At 35.6% G+C, this 13,016-nt stretch overlaps 1 protein-coding gene and 1 pseudogene across 2 annotated transcripts; one reads left to right on the forward strand and one right to left on the reverse strand.

Moving 5' to 3' along the window:
- Positions 1–227: 227 nt before the first annotated feature.
- Positions 228–1,927, reverse strand: LOC130970643 (ankyrin repeat-containing protein BDA1-like). Of its 2 annotated transcripts, XM_057896786.1 has the most exons (3): positions 1,269–1,927; positions 651–1,099; positions 228–551 (listed from the first exon to the last, which is right to left on the reverse strand). In XM_057896786.1, the coding sequence occupies exons 1-3, from the start codon at positions 1,902–1,904 to the stop codon at positions 314–316; spliced, it is 1,323 nt and encodes a 440-aa protein (XP_057752769.1). In that variant the 5' UTR covers positions 1,905–1,927; the 3' UTR covers positions 228–313. The 2 variants fall into 2 exon arrangements, with proteins under 2 accessions (XP_057752769.1, XP_057752768.1); XM_057896785.1 differs by having other exon boundaries at positions 228–1,099.
- A 6,012-nt stretch (positions 1,928–7,939) lies between these two features.
- On the forward strand, positions 7,940–10,863 carry LOC130969566 (probable WRKY transcription factor 33; annotated as a pseudogene).
- The last annotated feature ends 2,153 nt before the right edge of the window (positions 10,864–13,016 follow it).

Genomic DNA, 13,016 nt, shown 5'->3' on the forward strand with positions numbered 1-13,016 from the left:
GCTTATATAGAGTTGGTTCCTAGCATTGTTGTTTTAAAATTTATTCTCACGTATAACAAACCATACTGGAAGTATAAATACGAGAAAACAATAAAAATCAGTCAATAATCAACTAATATTGATTTTGAAATTTTGGATGTAGAAATCTTTTGAAAATTCCTTTTAATGATCTGATACATATTTGTTGATTAACATGAAGCATTCTACTTGTTGCATCAGATCTGGTATTTTTAATTCTTTCATAGCAGCTTGATTACCTTCCTCTTGATTGGAATTGACAACCATTTCCCTGTTTGAGCAGTAAATAGTGTCACTATATGTTAGTTGCATTGTTACTCCTCCTAAACATTTGAAGGAGCGGGCGCAAGATGTATTTGTTGATTGCTGTGAATGGAGAAAGGCCTGCTACTGCACGGACACGGAGATTAGTCATCCCCGCTGTAATGAGAAGTCCAGAGACGATGATGACAAATAGAAGCGTCACTTGACCAGCACTCAGGTGCCGGGTTGTTTCACGTGGGGGAGTTATAAGTTCCACAGAATAGACATAGCTGATGCCAAAGTAAAAAGTTGGAGCAATCAGCAAGGCGCCGATCATGCCCGTTGGTATTATAAAAAGAAATGACATAATTGCGAAGGCAAGGGCTAACATGTTAATGACTGTAAGGAAAGCAAATTTATCGGTCGACAAGACCGATTTCCCAGCAGCAGAATTGAGTGATGAAGTAGCGTTCAGATTACTGCCGTCGGCCTGATAAAGTCCACCAGGGGGACACAGCGCCGATTGATAAATAGCGGTTAGAAATAGAGCAGCCGCTACCAAATAAGCATCGCGTTGGTTGTCTGATATGTTCCATCTGATACGCCTTATGCTGGTTAGAGTTGCATACCAATTTTCATGTCTGCTGTTGGATATTAGTCGATATGCAGATCCCCAGTTGGGATCATCTTCAAGTGATGATCCAGGTCTTGCACCAGACTTTGATAATTTGCTCACCATATCTGCATTACCAGCAGCTTCGTCTAATACCGTCTTCTTCTCCAAATTCTTTGCATTTAAACATATCATGTACGGATTATTTATCAGCAAATTAAGAGCCTGCATGCGTGCATGTGTATCCAACAAATTAAAATCAAGAGAAAATGATCTAAATGTCACTCAATTTCTTTCTATTTCTAAGATGTAGACTCTCCTCTCCATATATATTTTAGTTCATTCGACTAAAATACTCTTCAATAATCATACATGAGCGAGCCAACGTATATACCTGTATGTCATGATTGATAACAGAAAGGTGCAAAATGGTGTTGCCTGCCACATCTCTCCGGTTCAAGATGGATCTTTCCAGGCTTGCAGCACCCTTGCGGGTATTCCCCTTGAGCCACCCAATCAGCACCCCGAGGGCGTCAAACTGTTGATTTCTCACTGCAATGTGAAGCGCAGTCTCGTCTCTTGTGTTCACATCTAGAATGGAATCTGGACAAGCTGACAGAAAGTAAGCTAAGAGGTCACACTCTCCTATTTGACTTGCAAAATGAAGAGGAGTATTGCCTTCCCTTCCTTTCACTCTCACAAGCTCTTTCTTCATGTCTACAAGGCGACGAGCCAGTTTGCTATGCCCATTTTTTACAGCAAGGTGGATGGGGCTGAACCCTTGCGGGTTGAGCTTCAAAGCAAATGAAGGATTCAACATCATGATCTCAGTAGCAAAGTAGAGATACTTGAGCTCCTCATCAGGATTCGTCCTGAGATCCACAGATGCAGCAATATGCAAAGGTGTGTTAACAAATGGTTTCGCATCCACGGCATTCAACATATCTGGATCCTCCTCAATTAGAGCATAGAGACGGTCTGTATCTCCCGATAGAGCAGCTTCCTCCAACGGGCTTACATTATTTGACATGCTTTCTCTATGTTATTAAGCTGCTTCTGATAGTAATCAAGCCTAAAATGTTGATGGGGCTCCAAATGATCTTGGTGGTCACTACAAGTTTAAACATTTAATATACCAACTCTGGATCCGTCAATTACGTACTAAGCAAGCTAGTACCTAACCTATAAATATAAATATAAATATAAATATTTAGTATATTCCAGTTGACTAAATTTCTATAATGTTCTATGAGACTCACCACTTTTATTTCTCAGATTAAAAATATAATATATTAATCTCCTATATTAAGGTATCAATATTGGTCTCTAGACATTTTTTAACGTTGAATCGAGAACGAAATATTAGGCTAATTCTGATATAACACAGTTATACATCATACAAACTCTTTTTTATTTCTTCGTTAAAATAATGTTGTTTAGCCTTGTGTTCATGTGGTAAGTTAGAATCAGTTCAATATTTTATTTGCTGGCTATTAAAAAGAAGGAAAAGTATATAGAACCAATAGGTCATCAGCAAAAAACTAAACAAAACCACATTAATTTATATTAATAATTAATTTTAAATTTATGGAATTCAAAATTAAAAAAATTTAAAATTAATTAAATAAACCTAATTAAAACCTATAAAAACCTTCATCTTCTCTCTCACATTAACCTACCTACTTTCAACAATCACACACAGATCTCTTTCACACCAATGCTGCTAGAAGCGCCGGCGACTTCCATGCTCTCCGGGACACCCTCAACAAGTGCATTAAAGACAACTGTTTCAACACGAAGTCCACCTTCGACTTCATCACCGACAAAACCTTCTCCTCTTCTCTTCTCAACCACCTCCTTCAAACACTATCTACCCTCAACAGCGGCGTCACTCACAAGAATGCGTTCGAAGCAGTTGAAAGCTCCATGAAAAAAAGCTAGCTGTTTGGGCAAATTTGTATATGTAATGTATATTATTTTATACTTTATAGATAGAAATGCTTCATTATGGTATCACTACTAGAAAACTAGTTATTACAGACGGATATTTCCGACGGATTTTATCCTACGGAAATACAGACGGAATTTCAGAGAAATTTTTTGTCAGAAAATAAAAAAAATGAATTAGCATAAATTACAGACGAAAAAGAAAATCCGTCGATAATTCTGTCGGAAAAATTATTTTTTTCGTGGGAAATGGTTACAGACGGATTTTCCGTCTGTAATTAAATGGACAAAAACGATGCGTTTTGTTAAATTATTACAGACGGAAAAATCCGTCTGTAATTTAAAAATTTTTGTCGGTAATATTGACTTAAACTTAAACGTTGCTTCTATACCCTCGAGCTCCACAGTTACACTCCAAACGAGTTTCACAAGCAGCTTCAGACTCCATTCACACTCCAAATCTTGCTCCTCAGTGTCACATTCTTCCATCACCGATGTTCCATAACCACAGTCATCCACCGCATTCTTCCATCATCAACACCTTTGGGACTTCCATCACTCTCGTCGTTGTCAATCATCACTCTCGGTAAACCTAACTCTAGGGGTGTAATCGGTTCGGTTTGGTTCGGTTTTGGACCGAAAACAAACCGAACCGACCTGATCGGTTGAACGTTAATATCAACCATTCGGTTGGCTGCTTTCTGGACAACCGAACCGAACCGAACCAAATCAACAGCGGTTTGGTTCGGTCGGTTTTTTCGGTTTTTTTATACCTAATAAATAGAATTTAAAATATCATAAAATAAAGTTTAAAACCTTCAATAAACCAGAATAACAAGAGTATATCACATCCAAATCCAGTACAAATTCAACTTAATTAAATATAAAACAAAGGCAATTAAAAATGTCTAGCAAAACAACAAAAATAAACACACTTTAAACCACAACAGTCACTTTAAAACAAATAAAAACCAAACAGCCAATCAACCACCATACTTAATCTGAATCCACACCAGACTCATCCTCATCTTCTCCGGTTGGTGCAATTTCTACAAAAATAAAACAAGAAAATCAATATAGATTATAAATATAATATAAATTATAGATTATAAACATAAACCATGAAAGGAACTACAAAGCATATAATCAACAGAATTTAAATTCAACAACTGCCATATAATCAACAGAATTTAAATTCATTAACAGCTCTAACAGTCCACCAAAACAAGCATCTTAAAAATTTAAGGAATAAAAGGTGAAGGAAGTAAATGAGGTCAATCATCATATGGGACAGGTATTCCTGTAAGCATTGATTGCATGCCAAGAACATGTTTCATAAAATGGCACCAAAGAGAAATAGGAACAAATTTTTAACATCCTTTTCAACAATTCCAAGTAGCAATATGAAATAATATGCAATTTCACTTTCAAAACCATGACAGATAAAAAACAACTTTCAAAACCATAATAGATAAAAAAACAAGGCAAACACAATGAAAATTATGGACAAATAAAATAAGCTGTAGTCGGGTAGAACAACCAGCTTTGAAAGTTTTAGAGAAATCATAAGGAACTATATTCCCATCTTTAATGATCAAATAACAGCCAAATAACTTCAGCGTAAACAAACTCTTTGATTATTAACATAAATATTTTTACATTTTAATCAATGTAAGGATGTTGAAAAGACCAAAGGAACCAGTAACACTTCACCCAATTTAATTTGTGTTCAAAGTGTTTCAACAATCATATATAAAAGGGCTTCAAAGTTACTACTTTTCTGTTCATATATTTGATAGAATACACAATATTCTTGCAATATAGAAATGGATTCTACTATCTTTATTCAACCACATAGTCATGCAAAAAGTAAATTCTTTATTGCCAACTACAAAAAGTAAAAACAGATACCAAGATCAGATTGCATAGTAACAAAGAATTTTCTTGGAAATAAAGTTCATAGAACAGATTCTATGCAGTTTGTCCCAAACAAAATATATAATAGACCTTCTATCAAAATTGGGAATGAGTGAAGCTAGTCCAATGCCTATCTCAATGATTTCATCCCTAAAATTACTATCAACTGCCACTTTTAGCCAGTTCATGCATAGTCCACTAAAGCTGAATTCTAAAGCTTGACAGCTGGTGAAGCAGACATCACATGGGTTTAGAATCTACTTCTAAAATTAAACATCAAACTTCATATTACCTCACAAGCAATGTATTCAATGAATGTCTCTATTTTTCATCCAGGAAAAAAATTAAAATAAAAAAATAAAGCGATGCATTATCCTGTGAGTTCTTGATGCAGCCAATACAAACAGAATTTCTAGCTACATAATTTCTAAAAAACATAACCACAAAGGCACAAACAGAATTTCTCAAAATCATAACTACAAACAGAATTTGTAAAAACAATTGTTCAGGTTAAATCAAGCACAATATCACTAAACAGAATCTCTAACAATAATTGTTCAGAATTTCTAACCTCCGAAGAAGACATTGTGGAGTTGCTTTCTGCAGGAGATGGCTTGGTGACAGGAGTGCTGCTCGGCGCTCGATTTGGACTGCGACGGCCACTGGAGTCTTGCTTGGCGACTGGTCTGCTGCTCGGTGACAGGACTGCTTCTCGGTGAATGGATTGCTCCTCGGCGACGGTGACCCAGCGAGGCAGCGACGGCGACCCTGCAAGGCAACCCTGCGACGGCGATGACTGAAGACAAGAAGAGAGGAAGAGAAGCTAGGGTTCTCCTTCAGGGTCTCCTTCTCTCGAGCATGGTGGAATCGAAGGTGGAACTATGGAAGTGTGGAACTGGAACCGTAGAAGAGAAGAACAGAGGAAGAAAGCTAGGGCTCCGGATTCATTCACGTAAAAGAGAGGAAGGAGGCTAGGGTTGTGTGTGAAGTTGCCCTTTTATACCTAGGTTAAAGGGTAACTCAGTAAAAACACACCATTGAACCTTCATTTTTCGGTTCGGTCCGGTTCGGTTCGGTTTCTGCCGAGTCAACCGAAAACCGAACCGAACCGATCGGTTTGCTTCGAAAAAAACAAAAAAAACCGATTTTTTCGGTTTTCTAATCGGTTGTTGTAAAATTCGGTTCGGTTCGGTTCGGTAATTTACACCCCTACCTAACTCTACTTTTATGAGTATAAATTTTAATCCTTCTTCAGTGACTTTTTCTTCTCTTCAAACCCAACATCGATGGTGACTATATTTTCTTCCAATTAGTTTAATTGCTGCTTGATTTCATTTCTGATTTGGGATTAAGCTAGGGTTTGCTTTTGATTTTGTGATTTATTTGGTTGCTGTGATGAATTTTTTATTTAATCAAAGCATTTCGAATGATGCATGTAAGCTGTTTGATGAAAAGCCTCTGAAACATTCTTCTATCTTGTTATGTGCTTTCTCATAAGAAAACATACTTGCTCTCCTAACTACACAGTGATTTTCTGTGAAGGTCCCTTGAACAAACAGAACCTGGAGTTTTTCTGAGCTGGGTTGGAGCTGAATCCAAGGTACGGAAGCTTCTCAGTACATCCAAGCTGCATTTTCAGTGAGATGTTGGAGTAATTCATGACCTTTATTTTGTTGGTTCAGCGAAGCAAAATCTTGTGTCATTGATGCCATTTTGGCTTGACTTTGATTAATAATTATACTAATTCATTTTTTTCAAATAATTGTTTATTTTGAACAAAATACTATATTAGAAATTGAAGAATGTGGAACTATGCATGAATATAAGAATATTGAATTGGCTCACCTAATTATAGATTATTATATATATATATATATATATAGAGATTCTAATCAATGAGTATTTGATATGTTAATGAATTGAGTTTTTGTGTGGCAAACAAATGCTGTTAAAAACCTTTTTTTTGTGTGGCAAACAAATGCTGTTAATAATGCTTGCCACCTAATTGGGATATTCTCTGTTTGATGTCTTGATTTATGTCATTTATTCTTCTACTTTAGTTAATTGTTCCTTTCGCCAATTGTTCCTGTTGCTTCTTGTGAGAATATTATTTTGTATTTTGTAATGAGAATCATGAATATTTTAGAGCTTATTCTATTTGAATTATTGGGAAAGGATGAAAATTTGTTGGTATTTTGTAATCATTGTGCAACAGGAGAAGTTTATAAAAAAGTTAGCAGAAGTTCAGGCCCAACATGTCGAGGCTCAAGCACAAGGAATGGAGCTACCACCAATTGATGAAGACTTGATTTGGGAGGAAGTGTGTGGTGGGCAAAAGAAGAATCGAGTTTATGGAAAAGGAGCATTCTTTTCTAGATTTATTAAGTCTAGAACCACTTCTGCCAACTCTGTATCTGGAAGAGCATCTACAAATCAAAATTTTGTTCCTGATTTGCGAGAACAAATTCATAATCTCAATGAAGAGCTTTTTCAACGTGTTACTCAACAGACAGATGAGCGTATTAGTAAGTTGTTAGATGCACGCTTGGCTCCTTTGAAAAAGACTCAAAAGAAATTAGAAAAGTTAGAACGGGCAATTGGAAAGGCCAAGAAGGAAAAGCTGAAACAGAAGAGATGGAATGAGGTTTATGTTAGCTATTACAAGAAGGTTAGAGTGTCAAGTAGTTCCACTACTGCTCCACCGCCACCACCACCGCCGCTACCTTCAATCTCTTCAGATGAAGACTATGATGATGATGGGGATGAAGATGATACTGAGGACTATAGTTGATAAATTTAGTATGGTTAAACAATATACTGAGGATTATAGTTGATAATACACTTTGTTTATGTCTTGAATTATATTGACTTGCTTGTTTATAATACTTTTCTTTTAGCTTTATAATATGATGAATTTGTTTATCTTTTGTAATATTATAAATATTTGAATACTAGTTAGATAAAAAATTGTAATTATTAAATTTATATTATTTTATATAAAACAGGTTTATTTTACAATGAAAAAATCTAAAAAAAATTCCATTTCATCTTACCGGCAGATTTACAGACGGATTTTCTGTCTGTAATCTAAAAAAATTACAAACAGAAAATCTGTCAGAAAATCTGTCTGTGATTACCGACGAAAAATCCGTCTGTAATTACTGACGAAAAATCTATCAAAAAATCTGTCTGTAATTACAGATGGAAAATCCGTCTGAAAATTCGTCGAAAAGTTCGTCGTCTTCAAGGAAATGGATGGAGAATTTACAGAGAAAAAATCTGTCGGTAACTGGTAAAAATCCGTCGGTAATTTTCCGACAGAAAAAAATCCGTCGGTAAATAATTTCCGACGAGGCTTTTACAGAGGAACAAAATCCGTCGATAATTCCGTCGGTAACCAAAAATCCGTCTGTAATATAGACCAAATCTGTCTGTAAATCTGTCTTTATTAAACCATTTTCTAGTAGTGTATAATATGGGATATAATTGTCTCAAGATCTTCTGTTGATCATGATCCGTATAATCAGATTGATGTCTACAAGGAAGTCGATATCGAGACGTTTCCAGAATATGATAAATTTCGAGATGGTTATAGCAACATTGAAAACTATGGTGATCGCCTGCCAGGTTTGGAGGACATGACCGTGATGATTATGTATATGATGATTATGGCTACAAGTCCCGTGCTTCTCATCATAGTAGGAAGGATAGCCATGAGAGGGATTATAAAAAAAACATTCGTTTAATATAAAAAAAACATATTAATACTTAACAAAAGAAACATTCAATTATATTTTAGCAAAAATAATTAAATATTTATAAAATTTAAAAAAAATGAAATTCTTAAAAAAATAGAGACATTCACATTTGTAATACAAAAAATTTCGAAAAATATATAAAAGAATATTCATTTAGTATGAAAAAGAAACATTCTAATATTTAGTAGATGAAACATCCATATATATTAACTCATACAGATTTTAAATTTATCTAAAGATATTTAGTTAGTTTTTAATTAATACCTTTTAGTTCCTAGCATTGCTCTAAAAAGAATTTAAAAACTAATACAAGTGTTTTGAGTTGAATCTCAAAAATTAGTATAATAAATTTTAAATTTAAGAAACTAAATTAATAAATATGAGAGACCACTTTAAACATTTATTCTAATAGAATAACTTATCACGTGTTAAAATTTAAAAACAACTAGAGTATGGAATACAAAGTAAACAGAATATACAGTAACAAGATACCGGATTCCATGGTCGCATGGACCATTAAATGGTCCATAACAAAACATGTTTTTAAAGTTTTTTAACAATTGCTACATAGTTCTTTAACTAATTTTAATTACAAATTAATTCCATATGTTTTATTTAATTATAAAAACTATTTTTTTATTTTATAAATTATTATTTTATCAATCATCTATTATATTTGTTAATAATAAAAAATAAAAACAATAACGAATTAAATTTTCCATTGATCGTAATAAAGCTTTTGGCCATTCGAATTGATTAAAAGTTTATATTTGATCCGTGACGTTCGTGATGAACCATAAAATCGTGTTTTCTTGAAAACCAATCGATTGGATTATCAAAACAATCGATTGAATTATAATTCAATCGATTGGATTACAGTTTATCACAAAACAATCAATTCAAAATTGCAAGGCAGAATAATTTTCGCATAAATCAATCGATTGGTCATATGACCCAATTGATTGAACGATGAATAAATAGTGGATTTTTGTAATTCAATCGATTGTTTATACTCTCCAATCTTGAAAACAACCTGAGGTCTCACAATTCAATCGATTGGTTTTGTTACTCAATCGATTGAATTCACCAAAACAATATAGATTTGCCAAATTTAATCGATTGGTTGTGTATGTGAATTCCAATTCAATCGATTGGCATGAGAATTCTAGGATAAGGTTTAGCTATTGTTTTTTATTTTAGAAGCAACTCTTATCTAATACTTTAAAAATGGAAGAAAATTTACTCTTCTATATTTGTGATGCCTTTTTTTCATAATCTTATTATACAAATGATCTACAAAGATTTGAAAAGTAATTTGTTTATAACTAATTCTGGTTCTTGTTGCAGGAAGGGGGAGAATGAACATGATGGTCATTCAGCCTATGAAAGTAGAACTGTTAGGGAACCTAGAGTTGTAGTTCAAACTACAAGCGAAATCGATATTCTTGATGATGGCTACAGATGGAGGAGATATGGACAGAAAGTAGTTAAAGGAAATCTAAATGCAAGGTAATTAACTGATTGAAACAAAGCCCTTTTAGTTAATAGTTCTTAGAAGTGTCACAAATCTTTTAAAATTGTTAACAACATTAGTAACTGATATTGTTCAATTTTTTTCTTTCTGCAGGAGTTATTACAAATTCACAGCCCCTGGTTGTTCAGTGAGGAAACATGTTGAGCGAGCCGCGACTGATATAAAATCAGTGATCACAACTTATGAAGGGAAACACAACCATGATGTGCCTGCAGCACGTGGCAGCGCAGGTTACAACATGAACAGAAACTCTCTAAATAGAAACAATAGCAATGCACCGGCGGCACCAATAAGGCCTGCGGCCATGAATGGTTATTCTAGCGCGCCGAATTTCACGAATTCACTTTACAATCCTAGGCTTCCGGCCACCGGAACTCAAGAATCATCTTCCCTAGACATGCTGCAAGGCTCTGGACTTTTCGGGTACACGTCTCTTGGAAGATCAATGGGTTCATATGGAAACAATTCGCAACTTTCGGATGGTGTACATCAAGGCCAAGGATGAAAGGAAGGATGACTCATTCCTTGAGTCATTTCTTTCAAAGAACTAAGTTTGGAATACACGACTTTGCAGATGCTATCATGGACATGTTTTTGTATAGCATATAGGATCTTAGTTACTCATAGCAAAAGACAGAAACAGAGAAAGAAGCAAGAATGTTTACATGTATTAGATTAGAGACATAGTGATAGGAAAGTTTGACCAGAAGAAGGTTCTTTAATCAGCTTTGTTGGCTGATGAATACTTTTATTCTTTTGTTGTATTTGTTTCACAGAAAGAAAGCAAAAAAGGTTTCTTTTATAAGATTCTAATAGTCGATTACTTTGTAAAATTTGTGCAGTGCTTGCAGTTTTTAGTATTCTATTTCTAATCTTAGCTTTCAAGTTTCAATATAGATTAGTTGAGATTGAAGAGTGGAACTTCGATTAATAATTTGTAGTGACATCATCATTGGGACTTCAATAAAATTTCATTTCATAGTCCTCTTAGGCAACATTACACTGAAAAGAGACTAGTCAAAAACTCACTTGGTCAAAGTTGGAATGTTCAAACCACTAAGATCCAAATATAAAGTCAATAATTTCATTTTCTATTTGAGGTATAATTAATAATTATATTCTGTAAAGAAATAAAATTGGAAAATCTAGAACTACTTGTGCCATTACCTTTGGTTTTTGTTCTGCCAAATTGGTTATTAAGAATTAACACCATTAACATAGTCTCAAGAATAGAGCAAAATTCATTTATTTTGGTGTATAGGTAAAAAATCAGTAACTTTCCATATCTCACTGTAACATATATGATTGGTGTTACGGTAGGTAACCGGAGATTAGTCCAATGGATGGCGTTCGGCGGCCCAAGTGTATAATAGAGGAGGACTCCAGGTAGGTTCGCAACTCGGGAGGCTCCGTCCGACTTGTGCTTGCGTGTGAATGGGGGGTGGTACCTGCAAAGACACTCCGATGCCTAAGTTAGCAAGGGTGTAAGCAGGTCTTAGAGAGTATTGGACTTAGGGATACCTGAGGGGTGTCAGTGTATTTATAGTGGTGAGCCAATAACCACCGTTGGTGTAGTGCCGTATCTTTAGGATAATAACCGTCCCATTATCTTAGGGAGGTTAAGATATGGCTTTATGAAGTGGTTAGAGAGTTTTCCGGGGCGGTTACTCATTTGAATGAGTGTTTATCTGCCAGCTAATCTCATAACCGACTTCTTCATCGCAGGTCGGGATGAACACCGACTTCGTATGCGAAGGCGGCGTTTAGTAAGGCTTAATCTATTGGATTAGGCTTTTTAATAGGACCTGGGCCCTTATCATTGGGCCAGGGTATGAACAGTGCCCCTACTTGAGCCCAAATTTTTCTTTAAAGTTTGGGTTCAAGTATTCAACTCGGGTTCGTAGTCGACTTGTTTGAGAGAATACGGATCTTGGAAACCGACGTGATTTTCGCGACCTTTGATTTCTGACAGTTACGTCAATTCAAGCGTCGTGTCCGTTGAGGGATCATTTAGGGATTGAGGGCTTTGGTAACGGTGCAGTCTCATTAATGACTGCCTCGCTTTTTACCATTATGCCCCTTAGCCTTTTTTATAAATACTTTCCCTCTCTTTCCATTTTCCGTTTCTGCAATCTTTCAAACTTTCTCCTTATCTTGTTCGTACTGCATCCTTGCGTTCGAAGACTTCTGTTCTTCTCCAACCTCCATTTTCGGATAAAGGTTAGTTTTGCTTTTTTCATGCCATGCTTTATGTTTGCATGTTTTGTTTTGCGAGTAGATAGGTTGACCTGTAGATTCTAGTTTCGGATCTCTCTTCTTTAGTGGCCGTATTTTTGATTTTCTTTTTCTTTTTCCTTTTTGTAGGTTTTCTGCCACTTTCTTCTTTATATAAAAAATGGCTTCTGTAGACATTCTTTCTCAGTGGGTTGACGATACGGTCCTTGGGGAGGAACCGTTGGTTGACGCTGAGTTCATCACCCACCTTCGTACTCATCATAGGCTCTGTACTTCGGACGAGGACGAGCCCAAATATGAACTGATAATCCCGGGTCCTGAAGACCGGGTCTGTTTTGGGAGAGCTAATGAGGCGGCCCTCATTTTTTCTTCATGTATGAATGTATGATCACCCGTTTGGGTGTTTTTCTTCCTTTCTCTGATTTCGAGATATCCGTTTTGCACCACTGTAAGGTTGCCCCTACTCAACTCCACCCCAATTCATGGGGTTTTTTGAAGATTTACCAGTTTATAAGCCACGCTCTGGACTTCCCGACTTCCTTGAGAATCTTCTTTTATCTTTTCCATATGACTAAGCCCTTTAGTGGGCTAAACAACAAACAACAATGGGTATCCTTCCGAGCCATTCAAGGTCGGAGGATTTTCACCCTTTTTGACGAATCTTTCCACGACTTCAAAAATTTCTTCTTCAAGGTTCAAGCCGTAGAGGGTCACCACCCCTTTTTTCTGGACGAGCATTCCTCCCCTCGCT

The sequence above is a fragment of the Arachis stenosperma genome, chromosome 3 (genome assembly GCF_014773155.1).
Source record: "Arachis stenosperma cultivar V10309 chromosome 3, arast.V10309.gnm1.PFL2, whole genome shotgun sequence".
NCBI lineage: Eukaryota > Viridiplantae > Streptophyta > Magnoliopsida > Fabales > Fabaceae > Arachis > Arachis stenosperma.

Excerpts from the sequence above, each read along its gene's own strand:
- LOC130970643 (XM_057896785.1), bottom strand. The coding sequence starts at position 1,904 with ATGTCAAATAATGTAAGCCCGTTGGAGGAAGCTGCTCTATCGGGAGAT. Across the intron at positions 1,100-1,268 it reads TTATCAATCATGACATACAG|GCTCTTAATTTGCTGATAAA; the intron begins GTATATACGTTG and ends GCACGCATGCAG.